This window comes from Diceros bicornis, chromosome 2 (genome assembly GCF_020826845.1).
Source record: "Diceros bicornis minor isolate mBicDic1 chromosome 2, mDicBic1.mat.cur, whole genome shotgun sequence".
Classification (NCBI taxonomy): Eukaryota; Metazoa; Chordata; class Mammalia; order Perissodactyla; family Rhinocerotidae; genus Diceros; species Diceros bicornis.
Window position 1 is genome coordinate 84,120,000 of NC_080741.1, and position 20,733 is coordinate 84,140,732.

General features: G+C 41.1%; 1 protein-coding gene across 3 annotated transcripts in view; it reads left to right on the plus strand.

Moving 5' to 3' along the window:
• Window positions 1–20,733, plus strand: part of ATG7 (autophagy related 7) — a 252,183-nt gene that overhangs the window by 147,612 nt on the left and 83,838 nt on the right. Inside the window, exon 19 of one of the 3 annotated variants that reach the window (XM_058565039.1) lies at window positions 10,572–12,913. The exons of the other annotated variants lie outside the window; for them this stretch is intronic. Within the exon in view, the coding sequence (XP_058421022.1) occupies window positions 10,572–10,589 (18 nt within the window). The 3' untranslated portion in view covers window positions 10,590–12,913. Of the gene's footprint in view, window positions 1–10,571; window positions 12,914–20,733 lie in introns of those variants that run through there. 3 annotated transcript variants of the gene reach the window in all.

The following is a 20,733-nucleotide window of genomic DNA, read 5'->3' on the forward strand; positions in this document are numbered from 1 at the left end:
GTACAAATTTAGTTTGTCCTTCATAACTGGAAGTTCTGGTTTAGACAAAATTACTCTCATTTCCCTTAACGAAAATACATCTCCATACCTCTTTTTTTTTAAAAAAACAAAAACACATCCTACTTTCCTTGCCGACAGAGTTGTGTTTCCCTTATTATTTCTAGTAGCTTTAATTACATATATTAATTAAAATTCTTAACCCTTAGAAACCTTAACTAGGAAGTAAATGGTTGTGAACTGTCTTTTATATTAGCATTTTGTGGCTTGGCAGATTTTATAAATACCTTGTATAATTTTTAGAAATATGCTTTTTAACATAGCATAAAGCATGTTTACTAATAGACCCAAATATCTTTAGTTTCTCTGTGATAAGAAGTCAAAAGTAGGTAAATTTAGACTTGTTCAGCAATTAATGTTTCAGCATTTTATCTTATTTGGAAATAATCTAGACAGTCAATGAATTCCCATCATTTAACTTAAAAAAATTCAAAGATTTCAGGTTACCAAAAAGGTTTGGGGAAACTATTAAAAAACGTCTGCCTAAAAGCTTTTATCCCATTTACATCTATTAAATTTATTTGTTTTAACAATCAAATTACTCACAAAAACTTCATGAGACATTAGACAAAATCAGCCGGCATTCTAAGTTATTTATTTTGGTTGATAAATTTGCAACAGAGATAAAACGAATTTGACTAGTAAACCTAGGTAGAATAAAAAGATTATATTTAATACTGATAACTCTAAAGATATGTCTGTTTTAATTAAACCAACGAACTTAAACTAGCTTTAACACTTAATAACTTACCAGATCACATGAACTTGAAATTCATTTGGGCTAGTTTTTATTCTATTTCTGAGAGTTTCATTTATATAAGTGCTTTAATTTTCTTTAAGCCAGTTAAATAGAACTATTTTACAAATTAATTTTGGCAATACCATCTGGATGTGAAAAATATATATATCCCACATCTACAACATACATATATAGAAACATACAGACATATGCAAACAGAGACCTTATAGGTACTAATATTTATGGAGAAGACAGAAGATTTTTCATTTACCCAATTTCCAAATACTTCCTTTTTTTTTTTTTTGCTTCTGATCAGAAACTTTTCCCTAAAGTTTGCATTTCAAAGAGTGGCTCTTAGTACCTAAAGCAGATGGGGGTAGAAAATGTATATTACAAAGGCACAGAGACAAGTATTCAAGTTTTCTCCAAGATGGAGTTTTGGGGGCATATTTGCCTATTATCACAAGTAATTTAAATTTTTAAGTGCAGACAATTCTAACATCCCAATATCCACAGTATTTTGAGATGATTGGGGAGATTTCGGGGATGGTAAAGATAGGTGAGCTTTTGAGTTAGTTCTAGAGCCGCATTTCTGGTTTTGTAGAGATTTGCAAGGCAAAGACAGTTATTTTCAGTTCCTGGAAGAACTGAGTTGCTGCCTAAATGATATCAAAAAGGCTGACACACCCATCCACCTATTTTGCAATTTTTTGCCCCTTTCTGGGTACATTTAGCTTAAGGGAGAAGGCCTAAAAACAATTCCTATCAGTCTTTGAATAAGTTTAGTTTCCCCTGGCTATTTAAGGGAATAACCTATCAGTTTACCAAAAAGAAAATCCCTCAGAGGTTTGTCAACTCTGGGAGGGGCCCACATGGGACCATTCAAGTTGGTGTTGAAGAACTGACATAGAGCCTTTGAGGACAATCTCTTTTTCAGTCTCCCAGTTGATTACAATCGAAACATTGACCTCTAGGCCATCATTTTGATGATAGACCCCTAGGAGGATATAATGAGGGAGGCCTAGGTGGTGTTTTACATACCTTCTGTGTCTCTAATTTTTCATTAACCTTTTGCAATGAATCTTTCAATGAAGGTATTTTGGAATCTTGAAGGCTTTTGTAAGCTTCTGTATACCGGTTAAAGTAGGCATCCCATTCTGTTTGTTCACCTTGGGATCCCTTGCTCTCAAGTACATTTCTTAAATGAGCGATCTATCTAATTGGAATGTTCCTCATGATGGCCATTGTAATTCTAGGTTGTCTTTAGTAAAATTTTGCCATTTTGTTAAATATTTGTAGCTTCTGGGACTGTAGTTCTTAAGCAGATGTGCTGGAATATGGTGCATTCAACTCTGGATATAAGGGATCCCATTTCTTGTCGCTAGGCCTTTGGGTTTCTTGGAGCCAAACTAATACTTAAGAGGGACATGCCATAGGGTTGGGAATGTGGAGTGTTTTACAGTGTACCTCATTGCGTGGAAATTTCTGTGATGTTCGGGGGTTGACCCAGTGTCAATGTGACCTGTTCTGTAACCAACTTGTCCTATTACAGGAGTCTCCTTGAGGTGGCGAGCCCTCTAACAGCCTTTAAATGCTCAACCCGTGCCCACCAATTTTTGTGGCTTTTTGGCTTCCGAGATTCCCATTTAGCAATAGCCTTTACCTCATGTGCACATTCACAGAAACCAACAGTAATCGAGGAAACAGAACTGTGGCCACCAGCAGTAACCAAAGAACCAGGACTGGGGAAAGGATTGAAACAGCAGACCTCAAAGAATGGGAATTGTGGACTTTCCAAACAAATGGAGAACTGCAGCTGTCACCAGCAGTCTCCACCATGGAATCTGGGGAAGGAATGCAGACAAATGGGGAACTGCAGACTAAACTACCAGCAGTTCCTAACATGGAACCTGGGGACAGAATCAAGGGCTGGGGTTTTCCACTCAAAAACCTGGGAATTGCAGACTGAAAAGCCAATTAGATCGGAGCTTCAACACAAAGAGAGCAGAGCTCAAACTGAGAGGAACTTACCCATGGCCCTCAGAAACTGCAGGAAAGGCAGTAAACTCAAAAAGGGTTCGTGAGTACCACACCTGTGTTTCATGGTGTCCCCAAATGCTGCCGGAAGCTCACTTCGGATCCCACCACTGCCACCCAATCTGTTAAAACACAAAATTCAACCAAGTAAATTTGAAGCTCTAATTGGCTTTATTCAATGATTCATGAATCTGACAGCATCCCATCTACAAGAAGAGAATACTCGAAGGAGTTGTACAAAATGGAAGGTTTTTCTAGGCAGAAGGGTGGGGCAAGGAGGTTGTTAGTGAAAGAAAAGAAAGGATTGTTTCAGGCCAGGTCATCTTCTTTTGGGGAAGGGAAGGCAGGGGTCTTACCATGCAGATGACCTCTCTAGTGCTAATCGGGAAAGTTCAGGTGGCTGTTCCAAGGTCACATTTCTGGGAGAGGTTGAAACCGCAATTAAGTCTTGATTTGCTGTTATGGGGGCAAATGCCTCCACTTTGGGTCTTGTAATTTCTTTTTTAACAGTTTACGTCACTAGGTGGTTTTTTAATCCTCTCTTCTCATTTAGATGTTCAGCTTCTTGAGGGGAAGGACCGCCTTTCCCTCTTTGTATTCTCATCGGCCAACAGGTGCTTTGTACAGAAGTACTCAGAAAAGTGCATGTTGGTTGAATGGAAAAAAAGAAAAAAGAACAGCTTTACGTGAAAAACACATCAGAGACCACATTTTTGTTTTGAATTGTATGTTAGAGTTTAAGGGGCATGGGAGCCAATTGGAAGTCCTGGAGTTGAAGTAAATTCAACAGCATCGAGTTTGTATTTGGCCCTCAATTGACAAATCTCTCCCTTAACTTGCACTCTGGGGGGCTCCCCATCTCATATGGTAGTCTCTTCCTTCTTTGGACTGTGAAGGTGCGGTGGCTAACTTCTGAGAACACTTATGTTCCAGATGTTGTACTAAGCATTTACTTGGATTATCTCATTTAACCTTAACAACCACTTTATTTCACAGATGAGGAAATTGAGATATGTGGAGCTAGGTAAGTTGCCCAAGTTCATGTAGCTAGTAAGTTTTGGAGCCAAGTAGTTTGGCTCCAGAGCATTTGTTCTTAACTACTTCTTTGTAGTGCCTCTATTAGTTGGGCCTTCCTGTAGCTAGTTGAATTCCTCTTCTAAATGACAGGACTTCATATGGTGGCCACGTTTTTCACATTCACCAAAGCTCTGTTCTCCAGATCTATGCTTTGGTAGATCGTCATGGTCCACGGGTCCTACCTCTTCAGGTGAGAAACAGTTTTGCCAGAGCATGAAGATTTTCAGGGACTAACTCACAATAGCCAAACTCATAAGAGATTGATGTATAAACTAAGCTGTTTAATTTGTCCTGTCTGCCACTCCCCATATGTACGTGGGGGGACACTTGGTAATTAGAAGATTTCATGGTCACCTCAGGAGTTATGATACCTCAGATACTGAAGGGATCTGCTTTCCAGTGAGATCACCTTGCTAATTTCTGGACAGTGGCAGAGACACTAACAAATTCTTGCACAAATTCTGGACTCCCTCTTTCCAATCTCCACATGGGCCCTGCTACCATCTATGAACAATCTTCTCAATTTATGTAAGTTTTAGCTTTCTTATATATCTCCTGAGATCACTCTTTTGTCATTTTGGTTGAAGCTGGAAATTCCCAATCTCCTCAACTGCTTTCTACAGTCTCTTCAGATGACTAACTTCCACACATGGCTGATGTCCTCCAGGGCATGTCACTTCTTACTAATTCCATTCTCTAAGGCTAACCTTATTTTCAAGATCCGCAGAGAGACCTCAATATACCCTCCTCTGTGTGCTAAGTACAGCCATTATCGCACAGGAAAATCTCAAATACCTTGTTGGAAACCCGGGGAAAATATTCCTTTGATCTTAATGGAAAGAAAAAGACAAATTGGGTGCATTTAAAAACAAATCAAAACTTCTTAGTCTTTACCAAGGAGGGTATCTTTTGAAAAGAGCAGGTCAGATACAGGGGCCTGATCAAATAGGAGTAAAGGTAGACATGTGTAGGCCTGATCAGCTTGTGAGATGGAACGCTGGGTGACTTCTACCCAGTGAAGTTGAACCCAAAGGGAATGATGGGTCTCTTGGCCTAAGTATCCCACTGGCACAAGGGGCCTCTGCCAGCTAATATGAGTGTGGCTTTTGTGCCCAAGAGAAAACCCTGGGAGTTCCGCACTCAGCAAATGTTTATTGTTGGACTGTGAGTAACTAGAAGGCAGGCACTAGATTTCACTCAAGTTTATGATTCCAGCATCTGGCATCACAGTGGATATACACAGAAAATATAATAAATGTTTTGTTTTTTAAAAATGAATGGGATTCTATTTATATGAAATATCCAAAATAGGCAATCTATGAGGACATAAAGTAGATGAGTGGTTGCCAGGAGCTGGTGGGGTTAGGGGTTGAGGGGAGAGTTGGGGGAAAATAGGGAGTGACTGCTAATGGGTACTGGGTTTCTTTGGGGAATGATGAAAATGTCCTGGAATTAGTAGTGATGGTGACACAACTCTGTGAATATACTAAAACCACTGAATTGTACACTTTAAATGGGTGAATTATGTGGAGTGTGAATCATATCTCAATACATTTATTTTAAAAATGAATGAATGAGAAGGTGAAAACCATAAAAAGGCCCACTAGACATTAAGTAAAAGATGTAGTAGGGAAAAGACTAGGGGTATTCTGAAAAACAAATTCATTCATACTAATCTGACCTACCAGAGTCATTTGGTGTTAGCCCTTGAGGAATGTAGGACCAGTTAACTAGCTTATATTTACATAACCAGTTAACTAGTTTACATAGGCTTGAGATCCATAATAAAGACCATATTAAAACTTGAGTCGCCTTAGGGTTGAGAATTTGTTAGAATTGGGGGACTGAGGTTTACAGAATAAAGTAGAAGAGATGAACACTTCTCTGGAACACAGATATTGAAGATATTAGTGTTCAGTCCCATATTCTTTAGTGTTTTTTATGCACAGTAGCATCTTGAAGTTACCAAAAATATTCCGCAGTTCACCAGCATTCACTAAGCACCTACTGTGTGCCAGCTGCAGACCCAAGGGAGGACCAGTTCTTGTCCGTTGGAAGTGCAGGGTCTCCTGGGCTCCAGCAAGCGCAGGAGCAGTCCAGTGAGGGACAGACCCACTTACTGCTGAACTGAGCCATCTGTGAAAACCCAGGAAGGATCCTGGAAACAAATAACCCCTCCTTTCTTACCAAGAATGGAGTATCTACAGCTCTGTCCACCAGGCCTAAAGAGAGCCGCACTCAAAATGGAAGACACCTTGTACAGTAAGAGAAGGTGTGGTCAGTTTGATGTTGCGAGGGCTGAGAGTTCCTGGATTCCCAGGAGAGGAGGACAAGTGGAGTCAGGGGCCTTCTTACCATGTGGCCTGAGCACTTAATGTCCTGGAAGTATGGAAAGTCCTGTCCACAAGGTTTATTAACTCTTTTTCCACCTAGAAACAAACCGAGAAGTTTTAGAGTAATTCTCAGAGTAATCCAGAATCATCGTCACAGAAGATAATACCAGAAAACTCAGAGAGATAAAAAGATATGCTTGCTAAAAAGAAAATTTCCCAGCCTCCGCTGGCCCTTTGAGCCAAGAAAAGCAAAACCTCAGTCAGTATTTAATGAGTGAGAGAGAACAGCTAGAAGAGGGTGGAGAAGTAGGCAGAAGGAGGCTATTTAAAAGACACTAAAGTGCTGCAGCTGTTTTGGCTAATTTTTCTCATTTTAGTGATGTTCGAAGCTCTTTGTCTTCTCTGTGGGGCGAATTCATTTGTCTCTCTCATGAGTCATCCTGCCCACAAATAATCTCTCTTGGAGTAGCCCTTATGAAAATAGACAATTCACGTTGCATCGTGTGAGTTGGCAGTTGTGTGTCCTTTCCCTGGGTGGGCTGTGCCGCGTCTGCTCCGCCAGCATCCACACATGTCAGGACTTCTAAGGTCTGAGCATACCCTTGGTGTGCTCAGAAACGGGAGCACAGAAGGAGACATCTGGAATCTGAAATTAAGGCAGGCAAGGAAGGCTACAGGCAGCAGGGCCTGGTCAGCTGGCTGCTCCATCCTAAAGGTTTCTAGACTTCGTAGATGTAGCCTTTCCCAGAAGGGTTTTATGAGAATTATCTACAAAAAGGTAGACAACACCAGAGGAAATTCTCTGTAAATAAATGTTACTATCATTTCACCCTGGATCTTGCCAAGTTGAGCTTTTTCTTTTAGATGGTATTTTTTTCACTATCTGGCCAGCAGATCTGACCCGCATTTTTATTTAAGATTTCCCTAGAGAGACACTGAGCTCTTTAAAATAGAGACTAGAATGGATATCTGTTGTTTTTGCTGCCTAGCAAAATCTCCTCTTCCCTAACAATTACCTTGAATTTACTCTGAGAGACCATCCAGGACCTCACTCTCATCCCATGTGCTTTTCTGGTGGAGTTGGCTCCACCCTTGACTCAAGGTTAGAGCATGTAATTGAGGCCCAAGACAGTCAACGTGTCACGTTTCCCTGGCCATCTGATTGGTTCAGAAATGGGCATGTGCCTCAGTCGTAACCTGTGAGATCTAATGAGACTTTGGCTGGGAGGCTGGGATCAGGACTTGGAGCTTTGCCAGCATGAGCTCTGGTCTGGGGCCGCCTTCTAGTGAATGTGAGTGGAGAGCCAGTTTGCACATGGAGACCACACGTGGAAGAGAGCAAAGTCTAGCTGAGCTGAGAGAGGGAGAAGAGGGTGAGGATGGTCATAGTGTTATCCCCTAAGCCCTCAACCCAGCTGCCCTGAAGGCACCATTATCCTGGTCCTTCTAGGTGTGTGAGCCAACAAGTTCCATTTGGGCTTGAGTAAAGCATGGTTGGGTTTTCTGTCCCTTGCAGTTAAGGGTTCTAACTGAGTCAGGGGCAGTGTTTCACTTATGCCCAACTTCTAGCAGAGTGCCTGGCGTGTAGAGGAAGTTCAGTATGTGTCTATTGCATCAATTCTTGTTCAGTCGAACAGATATTTATTGAACATTTATGAGGAACAAGGTATTGTTCTGGATCCTATATGGCTGCTCTGTCCACTATGGCAGCCACTAGCCACATGTGGCTCTTTAAATTTAGACTTAATGAAAATTAAGTAAAATTAAAACTTCAGTTCCTAAGTCACACCACCCCCATTTCAAGTGCTCAATAGCCAGGTGGCTACTGTATTGGACAGTGCATTTCTAGAACATGTCCATCATTGGAGAAAGTTCTTTAGGAAGCACTGCTATAGAGAATACAAACATGCATAAGACTCAGACCATGCCTCCAAGAAGCTATATTTTAGCAGTTGTTCGTTTTGAAATTATCAAAACAGTAGAGAGCATAACATAACAGAACAATAGTCTGACTTACTGAAAAGACTGATTTATAAAAGTTCAGCCTCGTTTCTCTTATGTATAATTATTTAAGTATAAATTCTAATTAAGTACAGTCATGGGTCACTCAGTGACGGGGATATGTTCTGAGAAATGTATTGTTAGGTGATCTCGTCGTTGTGCAGCCATCATAGAGTGTACTTACACAAACCTAGATGGTATAGCCTACTACACACCTGGGCTATATGGGACCACCATCGGATATGCGGTCCATCATTGACCAAAACGTCGTTATGCGGTGCATGACTATAGCTTAATGAAAGAAATTACTGTATGGAGCCATGCATCATGCAAAGTGAGGTACACCTGAGTGTTCTTTCACGCAAGAGGAACTAGCATTTACTGGGCCTGGAAACTGAAGATGCTTAGATGCCTTGTTGAATTTTGGAGCCTTTTCAGGAAGTAAGTCATTGATTTTTAAGTGGAACTTCACTTGAGTACTAAAATCCTAAAATTTCTCCCAGAACTTGTTCCTTCTCTTTATCCAGTAAGGACTCACACACGCCAAGCCATAGTGATGACGATTCTGAAATAGCCTGGTTCAGAGTAATCAGTTTCTGGCAGATGGCTCCTGGACATCCAGGTGCCCCTCTTCTGCTCTTTTGTGTCCCACATCTGGCTCTTTGCCGTCCCCTTCTTCAGAGTAGGGTGTCTGAAGCATCTTCTGACCTCCAACATACTCCTTTGGAAGAGATATGAAAGCAGCCTCCCCACGGTTCCTTCCTCCAGAGGCATCCATTTTTCCTAATAGTTGTGAGAGAGGCTGACCAAGAGGCTGTCAACATGTTGTTCCTTGTTGGCCAGGACTCTAGCAGCACTCGTAGGGCTGGATGGATTCTGCCCTCACCGGGGGCCATCTTCAGGCTCTCGGATTTAGCCCAAGCTGGCCGCAGCTCTATTCTCAGCCTCCTCTCCTTAGTTCCCCACAGAAGGCTCGCCCCCTAACCAAAGCGGTTTACTTACAGTCCCAGAGCATCTCTGTCTTTTGGCTCATACTGTGTGCCTATCCATCCCCCCACCTCCAGTTAATGATTTCTCCTCAAAACTTAACTCAAATACCTAACCTGTCCTTGTGTGTCCAACCATCCAAGACAAAAATTCTTTATCCCTCCTTTCACCTCGACAGCATTGTCTGTACTATTCTTTTTTTCATAACAGCTTTATTAAGATATAATTCACATACCCTACAATTTACCCTTTTAAAATGTACAATTCAATGTTTTTTTTCAATATACTCACAGAGTTGTGCAGCCGTCACTGTGAACTGTTTTGAACATTTTCATCACCCTCAAAAGAAGCCTTGTAGGGCCAGCCCCGTGGCTTAGCGGTTAAGTGTGTGTGCTCTGCTGCTGTTGGCCCGGGTTCAGATCCCGGGTGTGCACCGACGCACCGCTTGTCCGGCCATGCTGAGGCCGCGTCCCACATACAGCAACTAGAAGGATGTGCAGCTATGACATACAACTATCCACTGGGGCTTTGGGGGGAAAAAATAAATAAATAAAATTTAAAAAAAGAAGAAGAAACCGTGTACTCTTTAGCAGTCAGCCTTCATTTCCCCCATCCCACCCCCAACCCCCAGCCCCAGGCAATGACTAATCTACTTTCTGTCTCTATAGGTTTGCCTTATCTGGACATGTCATATGAATGGAATCTTATAATATGTGGTCTTTTGTAACTGGCTTCTTCCACTTAGCATAATGTTTTCGGGGCTCATCCATTTTGTAGCATGTGTCAGAACTCCATTCCTTTTTAAGGCCCAGTAATATTCTGTTGTATGGCTATAGCACATTTTGTTGATCTGTTCATCAGTTGATAGACATTTGGGTTGTTTCCACTTTTGGGCTGTTATGAACAATTCTGCTGTGAACATTCGTGTACAAGTTGTTGTGTGAATATACCTTTTCACTTCTTTTGGGTCTATACCTAGGAGTGGAATTGCTGGATTGTGTGGTAACTCTGTGTTTTGTGTCATTCTTTTGGCAACATTATATTTTCTGATATTTAAATCCCATGGTACTTAACTTATCATTTCCACGTCTTGCCTTTCTTAGGCAATCTAAACCCTTGAGGGCAGAAAAAGAGCCTGTTTCTCTCTCTATTCCACCCAGTACCGACCACCACGGCTGACTAAAAAAAACACAATCACTGTTTGGACCTAAAAATGTAATGAAAAGAAGTAGAGGCTTGTGAAGTTCTCTTCCTTGTTTAACCCTAAGTTATGTCACCTTTTTCTGTTCGTGCTGCATCTGTCCTCTTTTCTAAAAGTATTTGGTCTCTCTGAGTTCCAGGTGTTGGAGGTGAACTGATTTGCAATTGCGGGTAACTGGTGTACGACACTCCACAGGTCTGAACATTCTGAAGGAGATGTACTTTGGGGCACAAAGAAAGGTCAGCTTTCAACATGTCTCCTTCCAGAAAACAACACACACTGTTCCACACTGCTGAAGAAAGGTCAGCTGTGGGGTAATAAGGCACCTCTGCAAAGCAGGGCTTCACAGGCTCTTTACTCATTTATCACCAATAATTAAAATGTTTAAAGACACAGTAAAAGCCATTAAAAGGAAAAGACATCTTCCTGCTTTTTCTCCCTTGATCAAACCCTAAGAAAACAGCTTAAACAAATGAGAGGAAAGATGCCAGGTTTATAAAATGGAGGCCCTGCAGCTGTCTTTGGGTCCACCTTGAGGTGAGGTCGGAAGTATTTTTTTCCAAACTCTTGCCAGCAGGAAGAACTATACGAGGCGGCATTTTCGGTAACTGCTTCTTGTCTCAGTTGGTAAATCACTGGCTATGATAAGCAACTGCTTTGAAGTGAGTGGTGTAACAACTCTGTTTGATTCTCCAGCAGCAGATGGCAGCTGTGGGTGATGACAGACATAAGATAGAGGGCTGTGCTTCCTCTATGAAATGGATGAATGTATGAAATGGAAATTTCGAGTCAAAGAGAAATGCTTCTCATTGGGGCTTAATTGGTGTTTCATGAGTCGTTATCAAGAGTTCTTACAGTGCTTAGAAGAACTGATCTTCACCCAGGAGTTTAACCAATGCTAAATGAATGAAAAAATTTATGTTCTGCTTTTCTGAGTGGGGGGAATCAGGGTTCTAGTACATACAATAAGAACTTCCAATTGCATAGCATTTTTTTAAAACAGCTTTAATGAGGTATAAGTGACATACAATAAACTGCACATATTTAAATTGTACAGTTTGATAAGTTTGGGCATTTGTAGGCACCTGTGAAATCATCACTGCAATTAAGACAGCAAACACATCCACCACCCCCAAAGATTCCTCATGTCCTCATGCCTTTCCTCCTCCCTTCCCCAGACAACCACTGCTCTGCTTTCTGTCATCATGGATTAGCTGGTATTTTCTAGAGGTTATATAAATGGACTCTAGAGTATATACTCATTTTTATCTGGTTACTTTCACTCAGTGTAATTATTGTGAGATTCATCCATGTTGTTGCATGTACCAAGAGTTTATTCCTTTTCTTTGCTGAGTAGTATTCTATTGTATGGCGGGATCACAATTTGTTTACCCACTCACCTGTTGATGGACATCTGAGTTGTTTCCAGTTTGGGGCTGTTACAAATAAAGCTACTTGTGTACAGTGTTTGTGTAGACATATATTTCCTTTTCTCTCAGGTGAAGACCTAGGAGTGGAATGGCTAAAATGGTGTGTAAGTGTATTTTTAATTTTTTAAGAAGCTGCCAAACTGTTTTCCAAAGAAATTCTAACATCTTGCAACCCCACCAACAGGTTATTAGAGTTCTAATTTCTCCATATCATTGCCAACACTTGCAATGACAGTATTTTTCTTTTTCCTTTCTTTTTTGGTAGAATTTTTTTATTTCATTTTTTTAAATTTATTATTTTATTGAGGTAACATTGGTTTATAACATTATATAAATTTCAGGTGTACATCATTATATTTCGACTTCTGTATAGATTGCATCGTATTCACCACCAAAAGTCTAGGTTCCATCCGTCACCATACATATGTGCCTCTTTACCCCTTTCGCCATCACCCCTGCCAACCCCCAGCTGCATAGCGTTTAATAGGCACATAGAAACTATACTAGTTCAGGGATGTCAGATTTCAGTTCATGTGCCCCTCTTATCAATTGCTTGTGGCCACTTGTAGGGTTGTGCTGGGAAGGATTTTTGAGGCCAATTTCAGGCTAAGCAGGGAAGATGATCATATAATGAATTAGTGACGTGTGTCATGAACACCTAAGAGAATAAGGAGTAGAACATGTGTTGAGTATTTGCCCTAGACCTTGAGCTCCTTGTCATCAAGGAGCTTAGATAGCACATCCTCAGGACCTTGCACATTGCCTGGCACGTAATAAGTAACCAATAAGTATACATTGGTTGAATGAGTGGTTTGATTTCCTAGTTTTGCAATTGGCCCATGATTCTAAGTAAATAATACACATCAAATGCCTTAACAGTAAATGAATTTTTGCAACAGAAACATTTCTTAGAGAACTTTGATTTTTTGTTGAGCTGTTGCCTTGATGTTTTCAAAACAGTGCTCCATTTTGCTACAACAAAATAATACATGTCAAGAGTTTAATTTAAATTGGCTACTCGAAGCACATTTCCTCATTTTCTTTTTTTTCTTGTGCCTATTTCCATATTTCTTTTTCTATTTATTTATTTATTTTTGTTTATTGCAGTAACATTGGTTTATAACATTTTATAAATTTCAGGTGTACATCATTATACTTCTATTTCTGCACCCTTATTTTCTATTTCAGGGGTCTAGAGAGGCATCTTGGCATTTTAGAAAGAACACAGGCCTGGAAGTCAGATTTGTTTTACTTATGGCTCAACTGTTAACACACTATGTGACTTTAAGCTTCTCCACTCTGGGTCTCAGTGCCCTCTATAAAATTAGAGAATTGATTATGGTGTGTGTGATACATAGAAATATAATGTATCATCTCAGACACATGTCTTGGCTGATGTTCAGCACCAAGAATCAAATATATGTTTTTATATTTATGCACATTCTGCCTGATTCCAAAAAAAGATTAAAAATAATTATACTCAAAACCATAGAAATAATTAAGCCGAAAACCCTTTAGAATGAGAATAAAAGGATAAGAGCCAAGTTTTTTTTTTTTTTTTTTAAGTCATTATTTTAGGAAACTTAAACTAAGGAAACTGCCCAAGTTGAACATGAAATGTGACTCTGTGTTTCCTGACAGCCAAAGCAAAGAGGGAGATAATGGGTTACCTAGTTCTCCTTGTCTGATAAGAAACAGAGTGAGTAATTGGCTTTGCAGGGAAAAAAAGGAAAATGCAGGTACGATTTGTCACCCTGACAGGCCTGTTCTAATAACCTCTTATCAAGGCAATAGCCATCAGTTAATAATGAAACCATTAAATTGCAAACGAAGTGTGCCAACATAGACCAAGCCTTATTTAATCGATAATGGCTGTTTTACTAGTTGTTTGGTAGACTTGAGCCAGGTCACATGTAATAATAGTAGCTGATGCTTACTTTTATAGTGCTTATGTGCCAGACACTGTTCTAAGCACTTTACATATATTAATATATCAAAGCCTTACAACAGCCCTGTGAGTTAGAAATGATGCTCTGAGGTCTGCTGGGATCTTAACAACTACACCATACTGCCTCTCGCATGTCTGAAATCACACAGAGATTTAACTTACCGTCAGTTACACAGCTCAGCTCTCCAGCTCTGAGCCATCTCGGGACAGAATGTCTCATTTAAAGCAACAATAACCAGTTAAAAAGTAGGCAGCCACGGGGCCGGCCCAGTGGCGCAAGCGGTTAAGTGCGCGTGCTCTGCTGTGGCGTCCCGGGGTTCACTGGTTCGGATCCCAGGCACGCAGCGACGCACTGCTTGGCAAGCCATGCTGTGGCGGCGTCCCATATAAAGTAGAGGAAGATGGGCATGGATGTTAGGCCAAGGCCAGTCTTCCTCAGCAAAAAAAGAGGAGGACTGGCAGATGTTAGCACAGGGCTGATCTCCTCACAAAAAAAAAAAAAAAAAAGTAGGCAGCCACAGTGCTACATAAACTGAGTGAATCAGTATTTGCTCACTGAGTTAACTGGTTCTTTTGACATTCTTTTAATATGGCATCTTGAATTTTAAAGAAATAGTGTAGGCTCTCTCTGAGCATTCTTTTGCACATTTCAGTGTTGGCGTGAAGAGCATCATACATCTCGCACAAGTGCATGTCTTTGCCAGCCTAGTCTAGTTCAGGATCAGGGGTTCCCTCTAAACTGCATGAGATTATTTTTCCTTCAAGAGGAGAACAGAATGTAGTCATTCACATAATTCGTTAATTCATTCTATAAAAATTTACTGAATTCCTGCTGTGTACAAGACACATAATAGAAAGATGAATAAGTCAAAGTCTCCATCTCCAAAAATTTTATTCCAGCCAGAGACATATAAATTTTAACAATTAATTTCTATACAGTAAGAAAATAATTATTCTTATAAAGTGCTGTGGGAGCACAAGGGAAAGAGCTGCTATCTATACCTGGCAAGGGCAGACAGGCTTCACAGAGAAGGTCCCAGTTAGTCCAAACCCTAATTCAGTCCATGTGTATGGAGCCTATAGGAAGTGTGTTTTGACAGCCACCTGGCATGACCAATGTCCCTGATTTTTTTTTTGCAACTGTCGTATTCACAATGCCTACAAATGCCACCATTAGTAAGTCATCTCTTTTGAGTCTGGATGCAGTTACACACATAGGAAAAGAGGATGAAACTAATTGATCATGATGGCTCAATATTTTACAAGTTTAGCTATGAGTAAGGCCTTTGGGGAAGATGAATCCAGGGATATAGGGAGGCAGACACTAAAAGGGAGAATCAGAACTGCCAGAGAGGAGCCGGCACTGGCATTTCCTCCAAAGCCAGTTCTGTGTCCACTAGGAAGCGTGTTCTCTACAGACATGAAAACTGCAGGGAACAGTGAGTGGGGTCAGAAATGGCATCACTGGTGCTGAAAAACCACAAGTAAAGTCACCTTGGAGCTACAGAGAGAGCTTTGCCCTAATCCTGCTTAAGATTTCCAAGGCATCTTTTCTTCTCTTAAGAGTAGTAAAAAGGCTTTCACTTCTCCCTTCTCACTGCTTTGTGAAGACAGGCATCCAAAATTCCCATCTGCAGATGGGAGATTTTCCTCACCCCGGTGAGGAAATCAAGTTCGTGGTCTGAGATGGCACAGTGAATTGAACAAAGACTCAGAAGCAAGTGCCTAATTGCTCTCACCCCCACGTTGGCTCTTAAATTTAATGCTTAGAGTGAGAATTCTCAGTGTTTAAGAAAATTATAAAGCTTTATACTATATTTAATCACCTGGAAACAAAATGTTAAAACCAAGAGGACACTTTGGATATCATCTTATCCAATGCTCTCATTCTAAAGGTGTGGAATCTTTTATTTATTTATTTATTTATTTATTTATTTATTTATTTATTTATTTATTTATTTTCCCCCAAAGCCCCAGTAGATAGTTGTATGGCATAGCTGCACATCCTTCTAGTTGCTGTATGTGGGACACGGCCTCAGCATGGCAGGAGAAGCGGTGCGTCGGTGCACCCCCAGGATCCGAACCCGGGCCGCCAGCAGCGGAGCGTGCGCACTTAACCGCTAAGCCACAGGCCGGCCCAAGATGTGGAATCTGAATGCAAGGGACAGTTCCAAATAATTCAAAGGGTCTGGCCATTAAAACCTACTCAGCGCTCGAGGTTTCTGTTTCTAACTGGAGGTCAATGCCTCCAAGAGCTGTTGAAGAGCCTCTGCTTATCCTTCTGGGACTGAGTTAAGGACTTCTGCTGGAGCCCTGGAAGGTTCCCCTGCCCAAAATCTGAGTTCAGGACCTTCCGTTTGCCATTGTTAAGGGCCATGGCTCTTCCCATAGATTTCTGTCCATTTGTCAGACTCCCACCATTTCCATAACAACCCTGACTTCAGCTTGCAGCAGGAAATTCAGCCTTTGAATTTCAAAAGGACTCAAACTGCTGACCAAAAGCAGAAGAGGGCTCCGTTGAAGGTGTTTTGTAACACTTCTGCTGTTCCTTATCTGCTTCTTGATGGGCCAGCTTGTACTGAAGCATCTCTCTTTCTTGCCCCTTATGGAATGTTGCAAGAAGTAGACAGTGCTTTGCAATGATCTGAATCTTACCTAAGTCTCCTAAACATTCACACTTATTAAACCAATTGTTTTACTGCCTTGTAGCAGCAATTGGGAATTTCTTCACCCTGATTGGGGTATTTCTTATGGCCTCCCCTCCCACCTCATCTTATCCTTTTCTGCATTTAAACTTGGTCACTTGCAACTCTCCATTCCTGGTACCTTTTCTAAATTATTCAGGGCTCGATTGGTTTCAAGTGACATAAACCCAGATTGAATTATCAGAGGCAAATGGAAGCACTGGAGCGTTGAACACAATTGAAAGAAAGGTTGATCGAGCAAACCTTAGGAAAAGCTGCAGTTCAGGAGTAACAGGAACAGGTCTCTCCTTGCAGACGGGCTTCTTCAACAAGGCAGGAAGCATGGCTGCTAGCAGCTCCAGAGCCTCCTAATGCTAAGCTTCAGTCACCTGACATGGACTGGCCCACATCCTCTCAGGTCCCAGATTCAAAACTCAGGGCCCAGCTTGCATCTGTTGCTCATTTTGGGGCCATTCGAGTTGGGCCAGAGAGGCGGGATCTGTAAAGGAACACGGTTGGCCGGGGGGGGGGGGGGGGGGGGGGGGGGGGGGGGGGAGAAGCAGTTCCGATCAAAGGGTGTTTGCCATTACCAGAAGACAGGAGGGTGCTGGGCTAACAGAACCCGCAGTGTCTGTTACAAACCTGAGAGTCCATCAGGAGAGGAATGATTAAGTAATTTAAGTGACAAGAGCAAGTTGAAAAACAACAGGCATAATATGCTTTTAAAAAATATCATATGTTCAATAAAGCTTTCCTAACCTACTTTCTCTTAACTGACTCTCCCGATTAATTAACTCTGCCCTCCCTTGTTAAAGCATGATCTGGTGCCTACGGGAGGCGAGGCTGCTTGCTCTCAGCTGGTGGGCTGGTTTCTAGGACACGTGCACATCTCCACTCCTATCACTTGAGGCCTATGCTTTCCAAGAGTCTTTCATTTCTTGCCAGGTCTAGGAATGCCAGATGGACTTGTTGGACATTTAATTGAATATCCCCCAAATGAAAAACCAATGTGAAAAGAAAGTTATTTCTATGAAAATCAAGTTTAATTTAGAAAGATTTGATGACAGCGAGTTGCTAAAAGCAATGGTTCTCTGTAGTGGGGAGAGGACTTTCACCATTTATTCCAGAATGGGTTCTGGAGTCTAATCCCCTACATTCAAATTCTAGCTCACTGCTTACTAGCTGTGTAACCTTGGGCAAGTGGCAGAATCATCCTGAGACTTAGCCCCTTTACTGTGAAAGGGAAATAATAACAACCTTGTTGGGGGACTGTTAGGATTAAATAAGATAGTGTATTTAAAGCACTTAACACAGTTCCTGGCACATAGTAAGCACTTAACAAATGGACCTTCTGTCATCATCGTCATCATCATCATCATTATAATTATTATTAACAGTCACTAAAGTGAGACATGTATTTATACGGTTTCACACTAGTCTTATGTTAAATGGTGTAAGGATGTTATTTACATTAAAGAATTTAATAAATTTATTTCTTTTAATAACAATTAGAGAGAAGTGATTGTTTAGCTGTAGAAAACAATCATTTTTTATTTATCCAATCAATCCCTGAAAACTTAAATAATTTTTTTTAATGTAAAAGGACACCTCCAGAAAGTTCTAGAGCTACATGAACACCTGAGTTATTAGAATGAACCTGTATCGTGTCCTCCTTCCCTTTTGTAAAAATTAAGAAGCCAGGGATGTGAAGTAGGGGAGATAATTGGAAAGTTGCCAGGTAGCTCTAAGGAGCCTCTAAGTGCAACAGAACCCATGTTGGCTCTATTCATGACTTTGCTTTCTGGACCAGTATTCTAGAAGTTGGTACATTCTTTTCATTTTGTGTCTTTCATAGAGGGCAGTACAATTTTTAGTTCTAATTATATTTAGGGCATCTGGATTCTAGTCAGCATTTCTGGCTCTGTTTTAGAACCTAAAGTCTTCGGCTTATTCCTAATGTGGAAAATGGAATAATCCCCCAGGCACGAGAAGAAGAACTCTAACATTCAGGCTGCCGTTACTATAGTGAGACGCTGCTACAGACATCACAAGACTTGTTATACAAGGAAACATGATTACAGCGGCTTAGAGAAACTTGCCAAGGCCTTGAAGGATTTATTACTTTTTGAATTCTGAATGAGACATAAATATGTTTTTCCCCTCTTAATTTTGGACCCCATAAGGAGAAGGTGAGAAAATTCTTCAGCAAATTCTAGAATGCTTAGCTGCTGAAGATCGGTTGGGTATTGTGTCCAAGTCATATTGCAGAGGGTATGAATACTTGTTTGGCAGAGATGCAAAACAGTCACTCCTTTCTGTCTGCACTGCCAAGTTAGTTACTGCCTTGTCTCCCAGTGGGAGAAGAATGTAGCTCCTTGGGGAGTCTTCTGGAAGGCAGCATGGTGTAATGGAAAAAACAATGCACTCAGAGGCATGAGGCCTGGATTGCAGCTTCCGCACTTATAAGCTCTGTAATTTTAAACAGGTTACTTGAACTCTCTGAGCCTTAGTGTCCTTTTATGAAATACAAGGACAGTAATTCCCATCTCAGAGGGTGGTGTTAAGGATTATAGTATATTAAATATCATGTATAGAATCTCAAATGTTAGTTATATTAGCATCGAGATAGCTGCCTATAACACTCATTTGAGTTCATAGATCTCCGAATTTTGCTGATGTCCTAAATAGAGGGACTTTTAAAAATAATGATAGTCTCTCCCCTTATCTGTTCTCCAGATTCTTTGGTTTCTCTGGAAGCTGAAGAGATAGCATGGGATAGTGGTTAGGAACAATTTAGAAATCCGACAGACCTGAGTTTAAATTTACTACTTAGCTGTGAAGCCTTGAACAATTCACCTAACTTCTGTTGTCCTCAGTTTCCTCATCCATAAAGTAGATATGAAAATAGTACCTCAACCATTCTTTATCCCTTTACCTTGTTTTATTCTCTATATGGCACTTATCACTATCTGAAATTATTTATTTGTATTTATTTTCTGTCTCCCATTCCAGCCCTCACTCAAATATAATCCCCATACGAGCAAAGACTTTATATGTCTTGTTTACCACTTTATATATCTTGCCTAAGATAGTGACTGGTACATTATTGTTATTTATTTTTTCACCTTTGACTTCTATTTTTAAAAATTCCCCTCCCAGTGTCATGGCTAAATTTATACACAGTAGCTGAGTTAGACACCAGGCAGAGATGTTTTGCATTTGGAAATACCTGTGTTCTTACAGTTGAGTTTCTATTTCCTAAAGATGCTTACTCAGCCTTTGATGGCACAGTTTGACTTGTGACATCAGAAGATTGACAGGCAGAAGTCTGACTCAGGGATTCAGCTAGGAAAGAGCATGACTTTCAGCCCTGCTCGCCCTTTGAGGGATGGCTGGACAAGGCTCAAAAAGGTCTTGGATTTCAATTTATCTAGGAAGGTATTTAGCAAATTATTTTTAACCATTTGGATTTGGTACAGATCACCCGAGGAATCTGCAGTCTCTGCGTAAGTGAAGAATGAGAATGGAAGCATTAAGTGGAGCTGAGTGGGAGAGAACAGGCCGCCCTGCCACTTCCCAGGGGAACCTGGCAGCTTTCTCCAAGGCCTGGACCACGCCTGCCCCCTTCCCCACCCCATTCCCCCGGAACGCCTCTTGGACTTTTATTTACTTAGCACCTTGGAAATCACTAAGATTCCAAGATTTTCCACAGCCACTCAGAGTTGAGCACTGCAGGCAGATAAATGTTTAGGCTCTGAGTTTCGCATTATTCATTAGCCCTCTCCCTGTGAAGAGGTGGCAGTCATGGCAATGAACTGTGTCCTGGAGAAAATTGAGCCTAGAGAAGAGGAACTCTTGACTCTCCTACCTCATTGTCTGAAGCCCTTGAACTGTTCCTCTAAATTCCTCCGGGACCAAGATGGGCTTGGGAGTGGGGTGTCAATGGTTCCTGATCACCTAGGGGTTGTATACAAAATGTTGCATGTACATGTGTTATGTGAGGAGGCTTAATGTGATTATATTCTCAAGAGATATCATCATTGGTCTAAAACAGGTGTGCAACCACGGCCCTGAGTGGACCTAATATATTTTTATAGTGTTTGCAAACTCTGCAGATTTGCCCCTCTGACACTCAAAGCTCTGTGTGGGTGGGTTGAGGATGGAAATGCTGAAGCAGTGTAGAGCTGCCCAGTCTTGTTGGGTTTTTGCATTATGGCTCTCTCATCTCTTATTGAGTTT